Raw genomic sequence first — 25,724 nt, 5'->3', positions numbered from 1 at the left:
GGCTTTGGGATGATGTTTCCCAGCTCATTCAGCCCTGGCAGGACAGCTACTGGTATAAATAGTCTAGAGGCGGCAGAGGCAAAACCCTGGGCAGCCTTTAAATCACAAAATAGGCACTGTTCACACATTCTTTCAGTGCTGCAGCATCTCCTGGCAAACTGCTAAATGAAGAGCCCGAGACCCAGGCTGACCCTGACCGGGCTAGCTGGCCTCGACTCCCTTATGAAATGAATACATGCACTTCCAGGGAACATCTGCTATCCAGAGACAGAGCCGCTCTGTCAGTGAGGTCAGCAGAACCAAACAACATCAGCCCTCCTCTTCACCACGGACTTAATATTTTCAGTTGCACCTGCCTTAAACAGAGAGTGCTACGTCTCTTTCTGAAGTACTGCAATGAGAAGCAGGTGTATAGGGTCATCTGGAAGATATGGCTTGGAAACATAATAAAAAGCAGCATGTTTTATATTTTATGGGACCTGAAGAAGAACACGCAGGCTTATCAGTGAGGAAATATGAAATCCTGTTCAAATACACCAGTTTAAATTGCTTAAATAATCAACGGTCCACTTTTACCGTATTGTATAATCATCCATGTTTCCATTTTACAGTCAAGCTCTATTTGTTTAAAGCCCAAACGGAAAAGGGGTGTCATAGCAAAAAGCCGTCAGCTGCGTTATTAATCTGGACAGAAGCTTCATTCAGCAGCTCAACGCAGAGCTTGTTCGCATGCAAGAAACTTCCAGCCCTGAGTAACAAGTCAGAATTGTAGCTGTTGGATCTTCAAATGATTTACTGAGAAAGCGAACTGAAAATGTCCACTTTAATCACTGAATTGTTGTGAAATGCGTTATTTTCGCTTTCCTTCGGAACCAAAGTTCATTTAGTCGTAAAAAACTGAAACCAAACACAACCAGACAGCTGCAGACAGAACAATAGCCAAAGCAGATGTCATACTGTACACAGAGACCTTCTTGGAAATGATGTTTGTAATTTGTATCCTGCACAGAAAGGCACAGGGCGTGTCAGTGAGCCAGTTCTTTGGTCAAAATGAGCCACAAATATCCAACAAAGTTCGACTGATTTGGTATTTCAGCGTTAGCGGGAACAAGGCAACATGTCAGACTGCAGTAATGAAGGGGACTGAGGCTCCAGTGGGAGTCACTTTTTCCTAATTGGACTGCCATGACATCATGATTGTATAGCAGGTGGGATAGGCTCACAATCCAGCTTGGAATGAATGACTTCTTTGTTTCAAATAATCTGCAGGCTAATTAAAACCATTCTGCACCTGAAACTTTTCCACACACGAGCAAATAAAACAGAATATTCCACGCTAAGGGGAACTTATGGACCGCGTCATTGACTGCAGATTAGATTAAAGACGAGCTTGTTATACAAACGAAGCAGCTTTAGATAGGCAAGATCGGATCAGACAGTGCCTGCTGAACCTGAGCGGTGGCCTCACGTACTTGGACTCTGTAATGGGAGGAGATGAACAGATGAAGGGAGGGCAAAGGCAAAGGAACAAGAGGTGAGAGAGCAGCAGTAGGGGGCCCATCAGTCCACAGACTCGGCCTTTCCTTACAGATTCTCTGAGATTTTCTGACAAATTAACAAATTCTGGAGCATTACTGTCTTCGTGAATGGCGAGTCTGCACAGAGATGATGCTTGCATCACATGCAGATTACACTGAAGTGCATACACAAAATTCAGAGGTGTTTTACTCCAGCTGTAACTCACTCTTGCTTTGCTCCTGCTAGGTTGAAGTCATATTTTTACGCAATCTGTGTGCATATCTTTTAAAGTAAAGCCAACTTTTCAAATTTTACAGTGCACAGCACATTCAAAATTGATTGTAAACTATTTAGTAGAGCTCAGTGGTGGTACTTAACAAAGAAAAATCACAGTCATGCATCTTTATTTTCATCTTATGTCTTCAGGTCAGCTGAAAACCTCACCAGGGTCAAAGATCAGTATTAGCAGCAATTACATGTGGTTCAATCAATAACAGAAATCATTTAACTGGTGGGGATTGGTCCAGTATGGCTGACTGCAATATATAAACCCTATACTGAAATGTTACTTCATAACACACACAAAAGGTCACGGGATCGATAAGTAATTCCAATCTTGAGCACTGGGTTTTCCATTAATATCCAAATCTGAGCACATTCATGCACTCCACACAGAGGAATGACCTGGTTTTAACCTTGCCACCCTGAAGGACATCCAAGAAATCATGTTCTCTCGAATAATTGCATGACATTTTTAGTCAACCCCCACCACGCGCATCCATCTGAGTGATGATCGAAAAGAGCTCAGGCTTTGCAGCTGCTTCACTGTCATCATTAGGAGCGAGAGGCTTTTACAGTAATTATGAGTCCTCTTAGGATTTGGCTCTGTGAGCCTGAGTATATCAAGTGTCCCCGTGCTTCATTATATCCTGTCAACCTGTCACCATCTCTAGGTTTCCTAGGTAGAGCAGCTTGGTAGTTCAGTTCAAGCCGCCACAAGCATCTCTGGAAAAGAAGACGAACCACAAGTTGCTCTTGATAGAAAGCAAATAGGTGAATAAGAATCAGATTGTAAAGCACCGTTTAGAAAGATCTCCATTCAGAGTGAAAGCACACTTTGTCACGTTTCATTGTGTAGGAGACACCAGCGTCGTATTTTGTTCAGTGTCCCCTGGGGCAACATGAGACTTCTGAATTAATAAAAGGTCAGTGGCTGTGCATATTACTCTTCTCCTCTAATCCCCAACACGTACCACAGGATATTAGCTGTTAAACTATGTGACAAAACACACACACAAAAGTGATAATGATCTCTGAACGATCTCACCAGTTCAATCCTCGTATCTCTGGGTTGAAAACATGCAGATGGGCACACAGGCTGCTGTGTACTAAGAAGACCTCATGCCTGTCGAGGAAACATAATATCCGTGCTGTGTGGACTCTCCTTGTGATCAATGCAGATATTTAGATTTATTTATTTATTTATTTTAAATATCTACAATTAAAAATGAACCCCTCCTCTGATGCTACACTAAACAGATTCATTACCAGCTATGGATCAGTATAAGTGGATAAAATAGTTTAAGGTGGTAATCATTATTAGGCTGCAGACATGACAGTTACATTCTTTGCCACTGTTACGGCCCTAGCAGGGCCTCTCTCTCTCCTGAGGGTGCCTGTGTGGGCGTGTCCCACTACCTCCTGCCTGAGGTGCCACCTTTCCCTCCTGTACAGCTGACTCCCATCAGCAATTAAGGGTATTTAAGCCCAGAGCAGGGTGAGCTCTGGGCCAGAGTGCCATTTTGTGTGGGCCCAGCTAGTGAGCTGAGTGTCTTGTGGTGTTTCCAGCTAGTGAGCTCCGCTTTCCTTTTGACTTTTTGCCTTACTGACCGACGCCTGAGTTTTGTTTGTTTCTTTTATGGTGATAACGGCTTGTCCGTCTCCTTTAGTTGAATTACTTCAATAAAACTGTTTTATTTAACTGTTTTGCCTCCCTGACTCCTTTTTCTGACCCGGTCACTTTTGTTACTTCCCCCTCCCCGCCTAGACCCCTCAGGGGAACGTAACAGCCACCAACTCAAGCACGCTTAGTATGTTGTTATTGTCTTCATCCATCTACCAAGGGAGGTTAGGCTAACAGGGCCTTGAACTACATGTCACTGTTTCATCCACACTAATTCCATTGAAATTAAAACAGGGTAAACTTGGCTTTAGATTCTCTCTAAATCTGCTACTCTTCTGCACCTTGAAACCAAATGAACCTCCCAGAAAATCCTGCAAGCCCCCCTAAGTGGCATGGTGCAAATTCCCAAGCTGCATTGATACAATAACGGATAAGGTGAGAGCATCTGAGGCATTTAAAGAAGTTGCACTGTAGATCCTATTGATGGATTCACAGCAGGGAGGGTAGATGCAATTCATTCCACAATCCTGAAAATGCCGGGTCAGTTCAAAGTGCATTAGGAGTGGATGCTACAGTTATGGTGTATCACAGAAAGAATAAAGCGAAGTGAACCTGCAAGTATCCCCTTGGGAAGGCTAATGAAAGGCCAGTGAGTTCATTCCATGCAACACAATGATTCTGTCGGTCCTGATCAGAAATTGTTCACAAAGTGGAGCCTAAACAGCAGTCGTCTTCATCCATTTTCCCGACTAGATGGAATTATTTATCCATATGGAAAATGTCATCATAGAAGAAGTTGTCCTGCATAATGCAACAGCAGCAGGTGAAAAGACAGGAAGTGCAGCGGAATGACAATGCGAGGAGGAAACAGAAGCGTGATCTCTTTTCTGGATCGGATCAATACTAGAGTCCACTGGGATTTTTTATATCCACCACAATTTGGTTATTAAACGTATCCACAATGAATCACCGTGAGGTTAGTCTAAATAAGACGTTTGGTGATTGACATTAGCTGATTCTCTGTGATTCATTATCTTCTTGGTTTATTGATTTTCTTGCCAAAAGTCAACTAAAAGAAAAAAAAAATGCTGCTAGTGTTTAATTTAATTTATTCATCCTACTGGGAAAAAAACAGCTGTTGTCAATTTAAAGGAAGGCTTGAATTTAAAAAGCACTTTGCGGAGATTTAGACTACAGATTTGCCTTCCTGTATCTTGGCTAGTTGTGGTTTCACAGGAGAGGAACATTAAAGAATTCAGAAAATAGATTTTGGACATGGAAATCAGAATATTACAGGGACATGTGTGAAAACTGACAGGCCTCCTTAAATTCTGCTATGCTCACTCCCAGTTACACTCCCACTCTTCCCCTCCCCTGAAGCCTCTATTGTGTTTCCACTTTGCATGCTGCATTGGTTTGTGCAGTGCTTCTGAACTTTGTGGCCATGAAGTGAATTTAGGTCGAAGATCACAAGCTGAAATTCTGCATGATGGATTTCAAACATCAGTTGAACACTGCATGCATTCATTGACAAAACTATGAAAAAAAAAACCTGTCCGAGAACCAGTTTGGGAACATATATTGTGAGCTTAATCTGTTCTTCTTCCACTATCTTGATAAGATCGGTCACCTATTTGTTATCTCCATTAGTTGAGATGGCTACAATCCTGGATGAGTGGGGAAAAATAGAGAGACATTAGGAGACTACATAAAGTCAGACTGTAAGTGAGGGTACATGAACGACTGCCCCACCCTTTAGCTGAGTGTGGGCAGAAAATGAAACAATGAGCTGGGAGAGCTCCCGTTTCTCTGACGGAAAAAGATGTTTCCAAATGTATTGTTGATGTAGGAAAATCATGTGTGTGTGTTTGCACTCTGCAGTCTAGCTGGGGCACACCATGCTAATTATTTGAAGTGTTAGTAAATCTCTTCTCCTCTCTGCAGCTTTTATTTTTCTGAAAAACACCTTTCAACTTTCATTTATTGTTTTTTTTTTTTTGGTATTTGGATAATATGCGGCATTATGTTGATATTGTATTTCAACCTTTTTCCCCTTTTTATTCAGAAAGTTTTTCAGTATCTCAAAGCTAGGATTTATCTGTCAGTAAAAGCTCATAACACTGTTCACCGATTAAAAAACACAGCCCCAGACTTAAACAACAGCTCATTTTATTCCCGCAGGTTATACTACTAGACTATTTTGAGTGACGATGATAATGTGCTTGCAGAAAATTCCCACTGGGAATTGCAGAACCATTAAAACGGTCGACACTCTCCTGTGCCAAGTAAGCTGTCTGCGGGCATTGCTGCTAAACCAAAATGGAAAGGGAGGAGAGGGGAGGGGTGAGGAAGAGAGCGGGCTCTTCAGACATTGCCGATTGTGGTGGTAAAGTAGTAGTCCATCTCTGTGGACTTGTGTTCTATTTCAAGAAGCCTAGTCCAGCTTTGGGAGTGAGGCCTGACCCCCAAACACAAAGGCACTTCCTCTCTGATATGTAAAGAGAAAGGCTGCATGTCTCCTGAGAAGCAAGAATGAGTGCAAAACATGAGCTATTGACTAAATAAGGAGCTTTGCCTCAGCACAGCTTTGCTGATAAACAAATATTAGCGTGGTGAAAAGGTTTTTTTGGAAATAGAAGTAGTAGCAGAAATAGAAGACTGAATGCAGGGATTATCATACGTGTGCATGTGGCCTCCCTAGTATGTGAGTGGGAACTTCCATTAACTCCACCACCATTCACATCGTGCTACAACCTTTTAAATAGCCCAGTGAAAGCTTCTCCCTGCTCTTTCTCACCACCTCTTTTCTCCACGCTCTTTAGGTAGCATTAGTTTGTAAGAGAGACACAGTGAGAAATAGGACGGCGTTGCCATGACAGTGTCAAGTTAACAAACTGCATCTCTTTTCACAATTTAATTGGATATCATCGGTAAAGAACAAAAGCACAGTTGTCTTTGTGTAGTTATGAATGATTAACGGTAATTACATAAGAGCTGCGGTACAAGAAGTGTATGTGAGTGTTCCAGGAGAGCATAGTGTAGTGAAGGTGCAATCTCCAGAGGGCCTCAGTATAAATAAATGCCTGACAATTACAAAGGCGCTGATGCCATCCAGTCTCACACACTCCTAAGTGGATGAATCAACTGACAATTCATTACACCCACTACAGTTACAGTTCTGCTCTCTCTTATGCAAGCCGTTTTCTTTCTTGCACATGGAGCTTTTCTTTAACATTTCATGGACTCCTTTAGCATCCAGTATGATGCGCAGCTTCAGAAAACCTTATGATACACCAGCGACTGTTAAATAATTGAGCATCCCCAATCCTCACAGGCAGACACGCACAAGCGATAGCACAAAAAAAAAAATGCCTTGTCATTCTCCCATGGGGTCAGACTGATTCCAAATAAAACTGCAAAATACAGTTTTAAAAGCAAAAGTCAAGGTAAAAATGATACTGAGTGATGCAAACAAGACCACCAAGGCTGCCAGCAAAAACACATGCAAGTGTAGGAAACAGACGTGTGAGAGAAAAAACACAAGCCTCTTAAACAAGAACACTCCTCATGACACACACTCACACACACGTGCATTAAATATTGCTTTAGAGGTTGAGCTTATTTACGCTGCTGTATTGTCTCAGTTAAGATTATGCATGGCAGCGAGCCAGTATTTATATTAGAGTAAATAGAGAAAAAAAACTTCACAAATAGAAGAAAAAATAATAAATCAAGCTGACTCGTCTACCTCTGACAGCTGATAAAATGTATTTGATAAAATGTGATGCTTGAAATCCACTTTAATCTATACACCTGCAAAAAATATTTACATGCATTGTCTGGGATGTGTTTAGTAGCTTCTTGTGTGCATTCACGCACACTGGGCACAGGTTTAAGTAACACTTAATGTAATATAAGAAGTGTAACTTAATGTCATTTAAGAATAATTTTCACACAGTTTTAGTAGCTTCAGTAAGTTGTTAAGTTGCTAAGACTCCTTTGGATGACGCAGGTGTTTCCTTTAACTTTCCCTTTCTGCTCCCTTTTTCCTCTTACTCCAGTTCCCTCCTGCTAAGAAGCGGGAAGTTGTGATAGTATACCTAATCTGTCTGCCCGTACACCAGGCAAACTGAGAGTCTTCTGTGTTTATTGCTCCTCTACATCTTAATCTTTTCATCCTCCATTTGGCCTCTAGTCTGTATCTCCACAGCAGCTGTCGTGCTGTTATGTGTGCCAAGGTGATGCATTTGGTGTTGGGGTGGAACAAAAGATCAGAGAGTTGTGTTACACATCACCCTGCTTTTAATTAAGAGGCACTTAAGGAGTCCACTGAGCTGTGCCATGCTGAATGAGTCTGATCTGATCAATGCTATGCAATGCATTTAACTCAGTCAAGCCGATCCTTGTACCAGTGTCATTAAAATATTTCTTATATATAAAGTTACCTTTATTACTTAATCATATACAAATAAGCACTGGAGACCAAAAAGCACATGGTGTATTTTTTGTGTCTTTATAAACCTAATAAAATGTAATATGTTTACTATACTGGGATTATACATAAGCTTTGACTCCTAAAGTTTTCATACTGCAGGACTAGTGAAAAAGCGAATGAGCTGCTGTTTATGAGTACGCGCTGCCCTCTATTGGCTACTGAGGCCTGGTGCAGACACCAGCTTTACCGCTTTAAACAAAACATAACTGGATTATTTAGGGAAAACTTAACCACACACTATGACTAACACTTCAGTGACAATATAAACGAGTTATTTATAATCCCATTTTAAATATATATCCGATACTTTATACCTAAGCAGGTTAAAAGGAAAATTTAGTGGGAACCACTAGATGGTGCTGATAGCAGACGGAGAATAAAACTAGTTGTGTGACTTTTCTGGTTTGCTAATTTTCATATACAAAAGGCATATACAAAGCCTTTGGGAAAACACATCATTTTCATAACGTGCAAAGCTGCACCTGCACACCTTTCAGATTGATGGACTTCAATGGTGTTTTCCTTTCAGCCTCATGATGCAGTGGAAAGTGAAAGGCAACATCCTGTCTTACATTCTCAAATCGAAAAAAACAGATAGATTAAATAGAGCAATGGAAATGACTGTTACAGCCACAGGCTAAAGAATAAAAAAATCATAATCTATAAGCGAAAAAAGGTTTATATACACAACAGTGATAAAATAAATAAAAACAATGACGTTCATCATGAAAATAATGACTGACATTGTGAAAAGTAATAGGGGCACTATACATTTAAACAGTATCTAGCAGGTATAAAAAGGAAATGTGCAAATACTGACATTTTGAGCGACATTATATTACATAATTTCGATGTTAGAAATATCCGTGAGTTACTTAAGTGTAATATAATAATCTTTATATAACCACCCTCAGGTTATACAGATGGTGACCCCTGAAGTCATGTTTACCTCCTTTTAATGTCGCTATAAAGGACCAATGCTGATATTTGAGATAAAGGTCTTGCTTTTTTTTTGTTTTTTTTACACCAACTTCGTTTTTGTCTTTTTCTTAAACGAGTATTACCAAAAACACCCCTTACGTCATGCTTTTTCTCCCCCTTCGCGTGTGGAATGGTGTAAATGACAGTGGAACGGAGGGGGGCGGAGCGTGCAGCATCCCTCACGTTTAAATTCAATTTGCCTCGAGGACCCCGAATCCAAATGCGGATTTACGACAGTGGCACTGGATAATGGGATTCACGTTCTCCGCACACAGGGGTCAAAAAATGTTGTCAGGGAGGGCTGGGTCGCCATCTCTCCACCCACACCGACACCATTGTCGACGTCATTGTCATCAAAGGTGTTGTACAATCGAGATAGTTCACGCGCTAGCCTTCAAAAGTAGCAACCGCTGTGTCCTATTTGAGCTAATGAAATTGAACGAAGATTATATTAAACGTTAGATAGAACAAACAAACAAAAAAACAAAAACAACCCTCAGCTCGTGAATAAATAGCGGTGGATATATATATATTTTTTTACGACAACTTACATTGCGCGTGCTCCTAACAGGAGTTGCCACTTTTCTTCAATGTAAATAATTATCATGCTGTGTAAGGCGAGAGGGGGCTTAAATGTGGTTTAGTTTTCAAACGTGTTTCTTTCTTGCAACTCGTAGCTAATACATATATAACTACGAGTTGCAAGAAAGAACATACGGGTAACTCTCTTGTTCCGGCTGCGTTATCTTCGTTGAGTGTGTGCCGTGGATGACAACAGTACAGCTCGTCGCAACAACAGCAGCAGCGGCAGGAACAGCGGCGGCGGCGGCAGTGTATTTGTCATTGCAGCAGCCTAGGGGAGCGAGGTGAACCGAGGGGAGGAAAGGAAACGAAAGGATTTACGGACACCGTCCAAGCATGGCTACCCAAACGACAGCATCATGCACTGGATCCACTCTGTTGCAGCCGCTCAGTGAAATTATCAACCTCCCTCTTGACCAGGTATGTGTTTGGATGAAGAAAAAAATTGATCGGTGAAGCGAAAGACACGTTACGATACATGTTTGTCACAGTTAGGAAGCATCCGTAGATCTGAGGTTAGCAGAGGCTGGTGATGCGCACTACCAAATCGTTAGCTTAGCATTTATACATTGCGGTTTCACTGAAAACGACTACACACACATGCACACGCACACAAATATCACAGTTGGTGGTTCACTGTCACCATCAGCTAGTTCTTAGCCAAGCTACACTAACGGTAATGCCCTTTGTGTCTTTATTTCGATGCCCAGATCCTAATCCAGTCTCTTCCAAACTGGGATCTCTTAAATATTCCATCGGGTCCTCCAGTCTAATTGAGGTCTACTAGTTTAAATGTATTTAAATTTCACTTAAATATTCCTTAAAGAGTCAGTATGCAGGCAGGAACGATTAACCCACTGCATTGTTTTTTCACTCTTACATACAAAATCTATCGCTGTATAGTTAAAGGTGAGCTGTTTTTAAAAAATCAGGCTTGTGATTATGATGTAAGGCTTTATTTTAGGTTCATAGCTGTAGGAATCTTAGCTCATGAATCCCTCTTTAAAAAATTCCCAAACCGCGAAAACATGTGACAGTGTTGTGTTGTTCACCAGAAGAGAGACCCATGCTGTTAAAAAAAATGCCCAAAGCCAGGTCTTTGGGCATTTTTTTTTTTAACAGCATGGAGACGGGTTGGGTAACTTTTGATAGCTGTGCCTTGTGTGGATTATTTTGAAGTATATTTGTCACTGGTAGATTCTTGAAGTAGTGCAAAACATTGGCACTTTAGCTGCACTCACAGGCACCACACCCACTAACTCTGGTGGATCAGTCCATAATGATCTGTAATGGTGGTTTCAAAGCTCTGGACAGCAGAGATGGTGTGTTTGTCTGTAAAAGCGTCTGACTAGTCTAAGACAGATAAGGCCCATTTTTGTGTCTTTTCTAATCTCGTGCATTTGTACTGAAATAACTACCTTGCTACCTTCCTTGTCAATGTCAGGTAATGTTCTTTTTGTTAACTGTGATCTGAAATCAAACCTCGATTTACTTTTTATTCCCCACATTGCTTTCGGCATTTGCCATAACTAGTCTGAATAACACTTTGTGAAAGCATAAAAAAAGTTCCCCAAAAATGTTCTCCTCCTAGAGTGGCATGCTCCTAATGCCATGCATTTTTCTTCACATGCAAGTCTTGAAGTCATTATAGAAGGTTTTTGGTGGGGAATGTTTGCTTCCCCAGCCAAGCACTAGTGCTAGTGTTTTACCATATTTTAAAAGTAAAAATGTAACTTTGTTACACAAAATAGTTGTGTCCAGAATCATGGATTTTGTCATTTGTGAATAAACTACGTGGTTTGCATCTCCATTGGCAGACCCTGCACACAGCTACTTAGTCAATGTTTAACTCCTTGTCTTGCTGTGTCAAGCAGTAAACCAGTCTTTCATCCTCAGTTGAAGCTACATGTGGAGACAAGAATGTGCCATTATTTTTCTCCTCCGTAGAATGTACCAGTTTCTGCAGGGAGTGTCATGTGTTGAGGACTCAGTCACATGAAGTAAGGAGTGTACATCCCTGGGATCCAAACTTATTTGCTTGTTTTTTGATTGCAATAGTTGTATAATAAGTTTTAGAATTATTAGAGGAATCTGTAGCTGACTGGAACCAAATCTCATGCTAAGCTGTTGAGATTTTTATTCTCTTGTATCCTGCAATATTTAGCATGTTTCAACCTCAGCGTTTGGCATTAAAATACCTACATTTCCATTTCTACTCTGTGCGGTCCCGTGGACATCAACACCTGCTTTGGTCTAGCACCTCCCTGTATGTTAGGACTCCTCGGCACTGGCTCGTCTCAGAGCTATAACAGAAGCTGTAAAATCTAAAATGACACTATGTTTTTCCTTCTCTCTTCTTTTTCTCTCCATCACACACTGCCCGCCTTCTGTCAGTAACATGCCGGCACTACTTTGAATAAGACCTCCCACTGCATTTTGTGTGCCCACACAAACACTATTCACCTACTCTGATTCAAGAGTTTTTATAGGAGAAAAGATTACACACAATTACATTCAAAAGATTACACACAATTACATTCCAAAATCCTAAACTGTGCCATATCTAGTACAAATTGATGCACTTAGTCTTAAAGATACAGTGTTCATGAAGAAATCATCCCCATCCCATCTTCCTCCTACTCAGTCTTCTTATGTCGACTGGTCTACAGATCCTTTTTTTTTATCAGGAAGCATGAAAGACAGTTTTTGTTTCAGATATCCACTTTCAGTGAGGATGCTGGACACTTATTGCTCTCTCTTACTCCCTTTAGGACTTGGTGTTCTATCACGTATTTGCACAATTAAGCAGAGCTGCCTTAGCTGCCATTTTCAGAGCTGGTGGGTAAATAAATCAAATCAAATCTCTTGGATTTAATGTTTGCACGTCCTGTTTTTTTGTTGTTGTTTTTTACAAACAGGTCGAGGCATCGCAGATCCAGTTTCAATCTGAAATGTCCAGTTCACATAACCTCACAGCTGCTTTGCTTGTTATCAAGGCTCATTGGGTCCATATCATCATTCAGCTGAGTGACAGAAAATCAAAAATAACCCAGTTGAATGAATTATGCAGTCCATCTATAAATGTATGACTCCATACCAGAAACGACTTCGGTAATGGCCAAATTCAATTTTCCTCTTTTTGATGACACTGAAGCTAGAAGGGACTTTTGTAATTTGCAGCATCAGCTGTGATGTTCCTTCTGCAGCTGTTTCAATATGCAGCAGCTGGAGGCCTAGTAAGAGACTCCATGAAGTATATATGCACTAACCCTTTGTTTTAGACATTTGTAGGCTGAAAGTGATGTTTGAATTAACTTAATATAGTTATAATAACTGGTGATAGCAATACCAAATGCATGTGAAACAACAGATACAGCCTTCTTGCTTGTCAACAGTGCAATAGAGATCAGTTGATAAACTTTTTTTGTACGTGCAGCTATTCTTTGTCTTGCATTTACATTGCAGTGCACCAGTTGTGCACTTCTGTACTGTCCTTTAAAAAAGCAATTCAGCTGATAGCTAATGCCATAATAGAATTTTTTTTGATTAATATAAAACGGGAACAAATCCATGCACATCATGCGGTGCAGGTGCAGAGCTGAAAAAATATAACATGGAAAAAATGAACGGCTTGCACACTACAGGACTCAACGGTTTTCTTACTTATTGCATCTAGTTGTGACATTTTAGGCAAACCTGCTCTTCAGCAGACAATGAAACACTGGGCGGCACAATCTTAAATCACCTGTGATAAGTCACATGACCCACGGCACTAACGTCTAATAAGACAGTGTCTTGTATAGGACAAACAACTGATAAATAATTGACAAGTCATACTTGTTGCCTTGGCATAAATCAGATGATGTGACGCAACAGATAAATATCATCCACTGACATCAGTAAATACCAACTTTGTGATGCACAGATGGTTGATGCAGCCATTACAGCGTGTTATTGTTTTGTTTCCTTACAGCGCTCAGGCCTAGTGGCTAAAACTACAGGGTGGTGATCGTGTCTGTAACCAATGATCTTGTTGTATTAAGTTTACATAGTTCACGCATGATATACTTTGCATTTCTATTCAGTGTTCTGGGTAAACGTGATGTGACTTGATAAAGTTTACTTGCATTCAAAAGGCTGACGGCACTACCACCTGTGCAGGTGTGTGGGATGTCTCAGAGGAGCATGGCAGTGTGGAAATTTCCAACTGTACCATGTTGTGTTTTGCAGGTGGTGCACTCATAGGCTACACTGCCACGACTGGCACGACATCACCAATAAAAGGCATTTTGCTCATTTACTTAGGGTCTTTATAGATCTCAAATATTCAGTGGAGATTTTGGATGAGATGTTTTTAATGTAAGCAGTGACCTTTAAAGCTGGGAGGCAGGAGCTTGCATGTATTCAGGTTCAGAGACAGCTTTGAGATTTCAGCTGATTATTGCAGACGTGAGTGTGTCAGTAGACCGTAGTGGCCCTGCCTTGTGATGCAGAGAAATACTGTCTGATGGATTACACAGTACTCTCTCTAGTCTCCAGTGATTTGATGGCTCAGCCACAAAAGTATCAATTTCTCACCTTTGTCATTTCATCTTGAAATAGCAGAGCATTTGTACCCGTGCTGAGAGGTATTCCGTGAACATGCAGGTTTTGTAGCTCAGTGGTAATTTCACTGTGCACTGTCTGATATAAAGATATAGTCTTTGGGGCTCACGGTGTACAGGCGGCTCTGCTCTGTGTCCTGTGCTCCCAAAAGGCCCAGCTGTAGAATCAATCTTCTGTTTGTGCTACATATTGGATTGCAGTCTGTCACAGTCAACGGACATGTCTGTTATCACAATAACAAGCTTTCTTTTGTTGCTGCTGCTGGATTGCCTACCCAGCTATTGTGCTGTAAGGCCTTTGAGCCCACACAGTGCTTGAGGGTTTGACTCCCACTTTTCTTTTATCCACTGTCAATTCCCTGTGATCTGTGACACAATTCAGTTTAATGGTTAGGTTAAAATGCGTTTAACTGAGGTTTGAAAGCAGATAAAAGTAGTCACATCTATAGTGTAAAAAAACGGGATCTTGAAAGGGGACTCAAAATAATTCCAGATACCTCTGATTTCCTGTAAAATGAACTTAATGTTCCTCTTATTAGCCTTAAAGCAAACATTTGCTTCTTTCAGTTCATTTAGTAAAGCGATAGCAGAGCTTGGATAAGCCTTGCCTGAAAAATCCTATGTTTGCTCCTCTCCAAAGTCTCCTGCCACTGACTGAGTTCCCAGAGTCCCCTGCCTTGGGGCTTCTGGTCTTCATTTTAAGCCCTTGGGTCTTGTTAGAGTTTCCCTACCTCCCCTTTGTCTTTAATTGGCTGACCTCTTGGGAGTTGTATCCTTTCAATTGATTTCGGTCCCTTAGCTCTCTGTAATACAGTGCCAGTGGCTGTTGCGTTATTATGGTTAGCTATCAACTATACAAGCATTGTGTAATTCCTCCTTGGGAATATGGGAATGCTTTGTTGTTAGTTGCTGATAACAGGCAACGCAGTAATAATAACAAGCAGACAAGCTCCCTCTAAATGCAATTAGACGTAATGATTATGTGTTTATGACACTTATCTGTTACAAGTGTGACATACAGCAAAATCCAGAGAAGTACAAGATCTGACCATAGAGGAAGGATCAGCCCATAGCTTTCCAATTTACACATCTTAATCAGTGTAATTACTAAAACTGCATTTTGTAGTACTTCTCCCACATAATGTCCTGATTAAGTTCCATTAAATGTTATTAGGAAAATTAAATTTGTTGCACCTCTTGTGAGTCTTGGACCATTTATTCTTAATTTCTTTTCAACAGCGATTAAAATTCTGCTGCTGCCTTTCATATATTTCTTTCCCTCACTGAGTCTGCTACATTATAGAGAGACAAACTGTGCGCAAACCTGCGTTCTATCATCATAGCGTGGCAGTCACCCTTTTATTTACCCTTTCAAGTGATTTTTCCCAAATTCTTAAGTTGTCTGGAGACTCACTGGTTAGCTGGTTTTGGTAATCTTTGAGCAAAACTTGGAGCTCCCCCCTTTTTCTTCCACTCTCAGTATTCACCATGACCTCATCCTGTATTAGGGTTGAAGTGATAACTCTGATGGGTATGGATGTATTTCTTACTAACCATAAATGCAGTCATGGAATGGCAAAGCCATTAGGCTGAAAGCATCAGTCAAGTGTGATACAAGGCATCTGTTATGTCACACACACACACACACACACACACACACACACACACAGTCAAGTGATTTCCGTATATCCTGTAATGTAGTTTATCTACTAATGCCTGTTGTTATGGGTTTTGCTGTTTGCATGGTAGAGCAAAGCAGGTAGGTTGTAGATTGAGAAAGAGAGGGAAATCTGTGCAGCTGTCGCTCCTCTTCAGTCTGAAGTGCTCGCCACAAAAGTGGATGTACACATGACTCAGCTATACTAACTCATTAGTTCTGTTGGTAATGGTGTGGTGCTATGAGGGTGGATTGGGTTTCTAAAAAGCCTGCACTCTCGGGCCTGGAGTGCCAGTTTAGTACTTGAGTGGCACAGCATATAGGTGGCACAGAGAAGATATTTTCAGGGGCTCATTTTAGCTGTTTCAAATTACAGGCTAGTCAAATTTCTATAAATTTGATGTTGCAGAATGTGAATTTATGTGACCAAGCAAAACTCATCTGAGAAGATCTGCTTTAGGTTATGATGGTGAAGGCAAAGCTCACAGTCTTACTTTATTAGGTGTCACTGAGCGAGGCTGTACTTTAGGAAACTGCAGCTTCGGAAAGTTTTCTCAAAGTAATTAAATGATAGATAATGTCAGTTTATCCAGTGGTGCACAGCAAAAAAGGATTTTTTTAAAATTTTTTATTTATTTTTTTTAACCCATATAAACAAATTTAAAACTCATGAAGCAGCGCCTGAACATATTCTCCGCAAGCTTATCAAATACAAGGGCTTCCTCGGACAAATAAAATGTCAAATTCATTCCACAGCCAGTTTTTTTTCATTTCGTCAAACAAGATGAAGGAGATGCATCCAATATAAATATAAATAAGAGAATATACAGTACTGTGCAAAAGTCTTGCACTGTATGTTTCTTAATATTTTGCTTCTATGGAGTCAGACTTTAATTTATTAAAGTAGTCTTGAACAATAGTTATCCCAGCTTGTATTTTAAGTTGCCTGCTTTTTCTACTCATTTTCAGTCCAGTCCTTTTACCCTAACCTGTTTGTTTTCTCTTGCCAAGTGGCAGGCCTGCAAGGGCAGCAGAGGAAGAGTACATGAAACTCCATGTCCTTAGGAAATAGGAAAACCTTTTAAGTTGATTTATCTAGACCAAAACCTCATCATTATTGGTCTCAGTGGGACAATAATGCCAAGAAAGTAAGGTAAACTGTAAAAAAAAAGAAAAAGAAAAAAAGCCTTAGGTATGCCAAATTAAACAAGAACTGGACTGCAAATCAGTGGCGATAGGTCTTGCGGGGTGATGAATCCAAATGAGAGATTGGTGGTTCAAATCGCCTACAGTGCAGAGGTGGTCAAGAGTGAAGTACAACACTGGTTATAGCCACCTGTAAGACACAGTGGAGGCTCATAGTTTGAGGCTGTATTTAAGCCATTGGTGTTGGGGATCATGTCAAACGTGATCCACCAAGCAACCATCTGGAAAAAAGCACAAAATGGAACACGATCAGTCACATATTGTCCTCTTCATAGCCCGGACTTAAACATTATTAAAGCTGTGTGAGGTCATTTTTGACAGAGAATAGAACAAAAGGCAGCCAAGATCCAAAGAAGAGCTTTGAATGTCCTGGAGAACTAGTCCCGAAGACTACTTAAAGAACTTAAAGAAAACCTGCCACGGGGAGTTTATTGGTAAGCTGAACAAACTGTTCTTGCCTTATATACTGTATTTCCATCTATGTTTGCACATTTCATTACGTTGTTGTTCCTATTTCCCCATTTCCTCAAAAAAATAAAGCATTGAGGAGTGGCTGAAGACTTTTGCACAGTACTACGTGGGCATACAACGAATTGACCCTCACTGGAAGACAGTCACATTCACCAGGCCTCTGTCTGGCTGTACATTCCAACTAGTCAACACAAATGTTGACTAAAAAAGTACGAGTTGTATTGTCATTTGAAAAGTGGGACTTGATTCATCGTGTTCACTCTCCAGCACCTTCTGCTATCGATTCCCTTGAACTTGATTAGTTGTGCCACACGATGCTTTTTAATTTGTACTTAAAGGTGAACAATGCTATGTGCACGCTTCAAGCTGATAAAGTTACAAATTAGTGTGCCATGGTCTGCTAGAATTGTTATCCCCCCCCACTTGCAAACATGAAAGCATATTGTGCTTGAAGCTTCGCCACATTATGTACATGTGCATCAAAGCAGCCTCGAGTGTTTCCTGTCACATTGCCAACTTCTGCTAATAGCCAGTCACTTCTGCGCCAATTGACCGAGCATTGTAACACATGTTCTTGATACTTTTTGAAGGATAGCACAGCCTTGAATTTAGAAAGAGCCATTGTATCCATTTTGCTTGTACGATGCCTGGCTGATCGTATTTGTCCATTCAGAAACATTTTAGCAGTTGCCACTCTGCACATGCTGAGTTGCACCTATTGCTATTTTTAATATAGAAAGTGGCCGCAGTTGCTTGGGTTTCTCTAGCATTTGATCGCTCTCTCTCAGTTACAAAGAGATATCAAAGACACACTGTTGATAATTTTAGAACAAGCGTGTCTACACACAAACTCCACTTCTACTTTCCTGTGGGGTACACTTGTGAAGGGGGAGGTGGTTTCAGATGGTATGTCTTTCAGCGACCATCAGTAGTAGAATAGAAATGTATTACCACAGAAGAACAACCACAGAACATTCATCCATCCAGCTAATGTCGGTTACTTAACTTGCTTATGTAACATTATCCCTGCATTTACAGTCTTTTGTAACTTTACACAAAAACCTGTCTTTTGTGCTGGTAGGTCCGATAGCCGAGCTAATAAAGCCTGCATCCTCTGTTGCTGATATGAACTGTAAATTCTTGTGAACTATTTGTGGCGATGCCAGCGGTCAGTGCCAGTTTCCTTTAACTTGCAAAGTGTTATCAAGCAGTTACTGGTTTGAATACATTTGACTATTTATGGCAAGTTTAGGGCCGCACTTTTCTTAAGCTGTTTTACTCTCTGCATTGGTCCTCATCGGCTGAAGAAAAGGCTTTCTTTAAGAGTTACACTCAGGAAATCTTTGCAGAGCTGGTTCACTGAGTAAAAAAAGGCCTTCAGGCAGTGTTTGTCAAAGCTGTCATGCTCTTGTAGATTAATTTATTATAGCTCTCGGCTGGGGGTGGAGAAGTTTAAATAAGGTATTTCAGAAACATGCAGATTGAGTCAGAGACAACAGAGCCACCTTTAGTTTAATTGCTGGCTTGATATGACGTCTTTAAGATTAGATCCAGCTCCTCTACTTCACTTTTAAAGTATTGAAGGGGATTATTAAAGCAAGGCTGTTCACACATGGCAGCCTGCCCTCCCTTTGAAATGCTGTCTTTGCACATTCCATGTGCACAGCTGTGGCCTCGTGTTCGAACAACATGAGGGTGGTGATTAAAGTTTGCTTAGACGCTCGAGATGTAACTAGCTCATCTTTATTAGCAATTCCCCAGCAGCTCTGTGTGAGTAAAGTGAGATGACCTGTGTGGGCAACAGCCCAGTATTTTCCAGCAAAATTTAATCATTCTAATTATTTGCATGCATTTTTTAGGGAGGGTTATGTGTGCATTTATTTATTTATTTATTTATTTTTTTAACTCCTGGGCACTATATAGGATACCCGATGCTTGAATAAATGCTACAGCCTGGTTGCTCTGACTCAACTTTTGTAAATCGCTCGTAAAACTAACCACACATATGAGTCCTATTTGGAGACTGTACTCACATGCTATTTGGGCCCATTTAGTACATGTGACTCATAATCTTAAACTGGACTGGACTTGACTTGTTTCTTCAGTTTGCATTGATTCAGTAATGTACAATATGGGTGGAATGAAGGTCGAGCTCAAGGTCAGTGCATCTGTGGAAGCACAACTTTATCGTAACACCTTCTTAGGGATCCAAGATGATTTTTGTGGGGGAGGGCTCAGATGATATTTATGATTAAAAGCTGCCATATAATCTTTGCTTGGGACAGGTTCAAACACTTTCCTGGAGACACACACACACACACACGCCATCAGCATGGTTCTGGCCCAGTGCTACTTTGTACCTTGTGGGGAATGTCTGATTGTTCGACTATTAATAGCAGTGACTGTAGAGCCTGACTGGGATCTGTGGATCAGCTCCGAGGGGGAAAGCACCACACTGCAGGGTTTAACACGTCTCTGTTTGTGTGTGTCTTTGTGCACCAGTGCACACTTCTTTTAGGTTAGCCTTATCCGCATGACACTTTCCTCATTATCTCCAACATAATATAGCCTTGGGCAACACGGTGAGTTTATGGCTCCGAGTGAGGCCTCTATTCCACAGTTTTCAGTGGCTATCTTATTCATCTGACAGCCTTTTGAACTGACTTAAGTGAGACTTTGTGAAAGTGTCAAACTTTTATTTTTTTTTTAATTTCTTCTTCTTTTTTCTTTTTTTTTTTTAATTCGAGTTAGCAAAGAGACATAGCCAGTGTCACAAAACATGTCAGAGCTTTGTTTTTGTTGGCTGAAAGAACAAGACCACTTTTGTTCTCGTACTGTCAGCACAACCTCGTTGCGCTGAGCAAACACACACACATACACAAACACACTCACACACACACACACGGTAGTTTGTCTTTGGGAGCCATGACCAATTGTGGCACATTTACTGGCAGAGGCTAAAGTACTCGTGACATTTCCCACGTCTTTGCCCGCAGAGAGTTTGTTTGGCAGAGGATGGAGCTCACTATATTACATGTTATTGAAATTTACTGCCTCATATATGCATGGACACATTTGCTCTTGTATAATTTTCCTACCTCCGTTTCAGAAAGAAAATTCCTCATCTCTTTTCCTCTGTCATCCTTTTGTTGTCCCCGCTTTCTGTAACGTTTAAGAACACTCTTATCATCAGCTGTTTTTAATCTTCCGGGGAATTAAACATGAGTGCTCTTTCTCGTTGTCACCTAACATGAAAACTGTTGCTTGCACTGCACCACTCTCTAAAGAGGATTAGGACAGTGTATGTGTGGTGCACCATATTTCCTCCGCAGACAGTTTTGCATCGAATGCAGACTGTGGAACTAGTTGAGTTTAACTTCGAGGCTTTGGTTCCCTCCCTCCACTCGAATCTGCATGAGTCACTGTGGACTACAGCTGATGGAAATCAAATGAGACTGTGCGGAGCGGGACTGTAGCGCTGCTTAGGCTGTATGGGTGGAGGAGTGTTTGGGGGGAAGGGTGGGTTTACTTAATGACATGGAAAAAAGGGCTTTATGCTAATGACTGTCTAAATTTATCTCTGTGTGTGTAGACACACACAAGCAGATGCACACACATGCTGAGATGGGAACTCACCCGTCACAGCGAGTAAAGGGAGGCTTTGTGCAGGAAGGAACTATTTTAGTCCCTGGGTGTTAAACACAGACTGCACACATGGAGAGGACAGGAATACTCTTCATGAAAAGTGATATTACCCCTGTGAGTGTGTATGTGTGTGTACCTGTGCTACTTAGGCTTACTGGAGTGAAATTTTGTCATTCCTTAAGCAAAGATCTCATCTATGGAAAAGGTGTTGGCACCAACAGACAGCAGGTCAAACTCATCAAGGCAGTCTTTAGATGTTTATCTCTCACGGTAACCCACGGGAACCTTTTGTATTGCATTTTCCCCACTCTTATCATAACACACAGTTTGACACAAGTGGGTAAATAAGCCCTTTAGTAGACTCGATGCAAATTCTCACTTCTGCTTAGCATTCGTGCTTTATACCTGAGGCGTGTGTCTGTGATTGTGAGCCTGTCATCGGTTTCCTCATAGGCCACATGTAGATTTCCACATAAACACTACTAATCACATCCTGAGTTTATTGGCGGTTAGTCACACAGGTGATATGGATATCAGAGTCTGTCTGTCAGTCAGTTGCTCTGAATTTTTTAAAAAGTCAGTTTTTTTCAATTACAGTCTGCAGACATTATTTTCTTTAGTGTGACTGTACTATTACTTGGCAAATGTTAGCATGCTAAATGAGTAACATCTCAGACCCCTTGTGACCCCTTGGCAGTTACTGGTTGCTAAATGGTTGGCAAGTGGTTGCGGCAGTTGGTGAAACTAGTTACAAAATGAGTGCTGCCCCACAAATATTCTTGTGAATGGTTTTGTCATTAAACGCTAGATTGCTGTGAATGCCCGCGGTTTGTATGGAAGATGCCGACTAGTCTGCAAAGGTGTCCAACTCCTCACTTAGTAGCAGTGAAACTTGGGGAAAAATGCAAAAACAAACAGGAAATGGCAAAAGTAAATTTCGCACCTTTTTAAGCATGTTGGCTGAGTGGTGAGAAGGTGAATGGTCAACAGGAACCACTGGTCAAGCAGTCAGGAAGTGGATATTTTCTGTGGGGACCAGACATTGCGATGGTGTCACTGAATGAAGACTGTAAACACTATAGCTGCATAACTTGTGAGCATGACATAATTGTTTTAATGTTAACATTTAGCTCAAAGCACAACTGTGTTTCAGGGCAGCGTGAAACTGTCGCTAGCATGGTTGCAGTCTCTTACTGTTGTTTTTGTGGAAAAGAGAAAAAAGATAAGCTTTGCCCAGAGTATAATAAAGGACTTGCCGCCCATCCCTTCGTTCCTGTACTATCCCTACTTTCTTTCCTCACAGCCTCCCTGCTCAGCTGCAGCTCCTCTCCAACACAAAATTCCTGGCTGATGAGACAGATAAAAACCTGAACAGAGCGGGAAGTAGTTGCTTTATAGACATGCTTTAAAATCCAGATTGTGGGTGAGGATATCATTTTGGTGATAAACGAACTGGAAAAACTGGAAAAAGATCAGCCCCGAAGGCCTTTATGTTTCCTCATATGCATGCAGGCACCCATACATGGACACTGGGTTTGACTTGGTAATGAGCTTCAGGAAACAGGCTTATCTGTCTTCAGCATTCACAGTGATTTCCTGCCTTCCTTTCAGCTTCTTTCCCAGTGCCAGTTTGTGTCAGTCTATAATATAGCGTCTTTAAGCTGAGCTGAACTGAGCCCTGTGCCACAGCTGCCAGGAAAAACTGCCTGACAGCTTATGGCCTCTAAGCGCTGGCTGCACACTGGCACTTGCTACCTATCAAAACATCCGTATGTTGCCTGTCTCTGTGATCTGTACACTCTGTAATGACATGTGATTGATTTGCTGAGACATCCCTGTTTGACATTGTATGCTGAAGACAAAGGATGGAAGGGGCTTTAGCTTCACAATGGTTCTCACCAGGCCTCATTGGAGCCACTTCTCAGCTTCAGAAGTAAATATTCTGTCAGTAGCAGGCATGGACATGGCACCTTACCAGCATCTCAGATCTGCAACTTTTTGTTTTTGGGGTCTTCCTCCCCCTTTCCCAAGCTGGTCTGTGTCCCTTTTTTCCTTGTCATAAATGCAGTGCATTTATCCAGAATAGCATTTTCTCCTCTTTCATCCCCTTGAATCTTGAACGATTCTGCAGCACAGATATTCTGCCTTAGTTTCTGAAACAATAAGAGTGCTGTACCCCAGGGTAAGGTTGACTTCAGAGTGAATCAATAATGGAAGAGGGGATCCATGTATTATGAATGAAGGAACAACGTACCTCGGCACAGGAGCTTGTCTACTGCAAAGTGTTTATTCAATAAACAACCATCCCAGGCCAAGAGAAAACACATTTAGCCTAATCTTTTAACAAATCCTGTGACTATCAAGTCTGATATTGCTTTTCTTTTCTTTTTGGCATGTGGCGGCTTCTATAACGATATAACTTTGTTGCAAAGTACTGCATGCAACCCAGAGGGAACACTGGTTCCTACATATCCCAGAATTCCTTAGATTTATGTCAAAGGCAGAGGGCTCTGGTTGAAAGCACCTTTTTAAAGCGAAGAAGGGGGAAAAAAATCACAGATGCTACAGTGTCCATTCACAGTGTAAAATCACATCTGTGAGTGAAATGTAGCAAGTTTGCTTGTCATCTGGTCTCATTGTGTAAGTGCTGCCTGGGTGAAAGAACCGTTCCGAAAATGGTTATGTTTTCCCTGACAGCTTATTTCTCAACTGCTGGCATTAATTTCTAATGTCAATCTCCTACATGATTTCACAGATTCTGCAGGAGCTCTTGTAATTGACCTGTGAGCAATAATAATATATCTTTCCCGCTGAGCTGAACACACAGCACTGAGCGGTGAGAGGTACTGCAAGCTGTAGCTTTTGTCTATAAAAGGATTCCGATTAACTAACATATGGTGCAGAAACACTTTGAGAATATGAATGCAAATGCTCTCATTTCCAATAAGCCACCAGTTAGTGGGGAGCCGCTCTTTAAAGTGGTCATGTATGTGCGCTTACTTTTAGCTATTCAGTGTAGATGTTGTACAGCATTCTCACAATGAACTCTGTGTGAATCAGTTAGTCAATGTTTGGCAACTATAAAAGACTCTCAGGTGCTTTCTTTAGTAATGAACCCCTTCATTACTCATTAATTCAATCTTTTCCATCTCAGATAACAATCAACAGGTAAAGTAGCAAGTATGTAATAAAAAAGTCATCTTTACTATTAAGGAGACTTTTTCTTGCAAGGACTTTAGTCCTTGAAGTAAATTTGTAAGTATACATTTGGTCTTAATCCTGCAGATTTTTCATGAACTCTCCTGTTCTCCTTTAGTCCTGGGCAGTGTTGGGTAAGTTACTTTAAAATAGTAACTGAGTTACATTACTAGTTACTTCTCTCAAAAGTAACTCAGTTACTTCAAGTTACTCGTTACTTTCAAAGTAACTAGTTACTAGGGAAAGTAACTTTGGTTTTACTCAGAATTCTCTTGTTAATGTGTTTCTTCCATAACTTTGCCAGTCTTCTAGCTTGCTTACTTGCCACAGTGCACTGTGCCACCTACCAATAGAAAGGAAAAGATAATGTGCATATTTCCACGAGAGAAATCCCATGCCTGGACCGTCATTGACTGCTGCCATGATTCTAGCCTACGTCACAGCGTCATGTGCGCCTTTTACATCAACACAAAAACTGCAGTCGTGGTGCTTTCGATTGTACTCAGAACTCGGAAATTCTGCCTTCTGAATAGGAAGATGTAGGTAACACCAGACTGCAGATGAGCTGCATACAGGGCTGGACTGGGACAAAAAAATTGGCCCGGGCATTTTGACTAGAGACCGGCCGCCATTATAGCAAAAATCATAAAGCCTTTGAATGAAAACAAACACTGTTGTGACAGTGATGTACACTGTTTTGATGGTATATATGCATCAATCTATCAATTGTTTGTTGTAAGATTCAGATAATTATTTTTTAAAAGCGAGACATTTTAAATGAGAATAAAAAGAGTATTTCTTTGTGCCCCCCATTCCCTGTTAATGCCCTACCTGCCCCCCTGGCAACACTTTGCTAGACCCGCCCCTGCACAGTTACCAGCTGTCAGCTACTTAGAAAAGGATCCTGGTGTTATTTGTCTCTCAGAAACAGTTCATAACTTCAACTCATTCATGCCACCTAAAAGGTAAACCTGTTTCTCCATCACCTCTTCAGCTCTGATGATCCAGTAAGGACATCTCCTGGTTTCATCTTCATGTTTCCCTCTCACCAGATAACCAAACCATATCATGACCAGCAAACATCAGCTGATACTAGAAATTAATATTAAATAAATTCTAACAACAGCTGATCAAGCTTAAACATGCTGCTGTTGTTTAGCGCGACATCCGCTGGTTTCCTCTTTCTGGCGCAAAGTGGGCGATAAACAAACAAGAGAGCCGATCAGCTGATCATTGATCAGTTTTCATGATTGAAGTAGAAACAGGAGAGGGAGGGGGGAGAATGAAAGAAGAAGAGGCAGCTGTGCAGCGTAAACACAGAATAACTCCAGCTTTGTGCCTTTTTCATTGTAGCTGAATTACGGGACAAACTGTTCCTTTTCACCTCAATAAGAAACGCGTAATATTTTCTCTGAATACCAGACGGGACGGTTGGCAACTCTAATAACTTATGAACAAAATAAA

The 25,724-nt window shown here is 41.1% G+C and overlaps 1 protein-coding gene across 1 annotated transcript in view; it reads left to right on the top strand.

The window, feature by feature from the left end:
* Window positions 1-9,113: 9,113 nt before the first annotated feature.
* The window catches only part of mboat2a (membrane bound O-acyltransferase domain containing 2a), a 42,880-nt gene continuing 26,269 nt past the window's right edge, over window positions 9,114-25,724 (top strand). Inside the window, exon 1 of the mRNA XM_085441027.1 lies at window positions 9,114-9,899. Coding sequence (XP_085297153.1) covers window positions 9,816-9,899 — 84 coding nt within the window. The 5' untranslated portion in view covers window positions 9,114-9,815. The remainder of the gene's footprint in view (window positions 9,900-25,724) is intronic.

The sequence above is a fragment of the Copadichromis virginalis genome, linkage group LG19 (genome assembly GCF_057382275.1).
Source record: "Copadichromis virginalis isolate Kocher_CV1m ecotype Utaka linkage group LG19, C_Virginalis_male_GT1.1, whole genome shotgun sequence".
NCBI classification, from domain to species: domain Eukaryota; kingdom Metazoa; phylum Chordata; class Actinopteri; order Cichliformes; family Cichlidae; genus Copadichromis; species Copadichromis virginalis.
The sequence above is the reverse complement of the archived record's forward strand: the minus strand, read 5'-3'. Positions and strand labels throughout refer to the sequence as shown.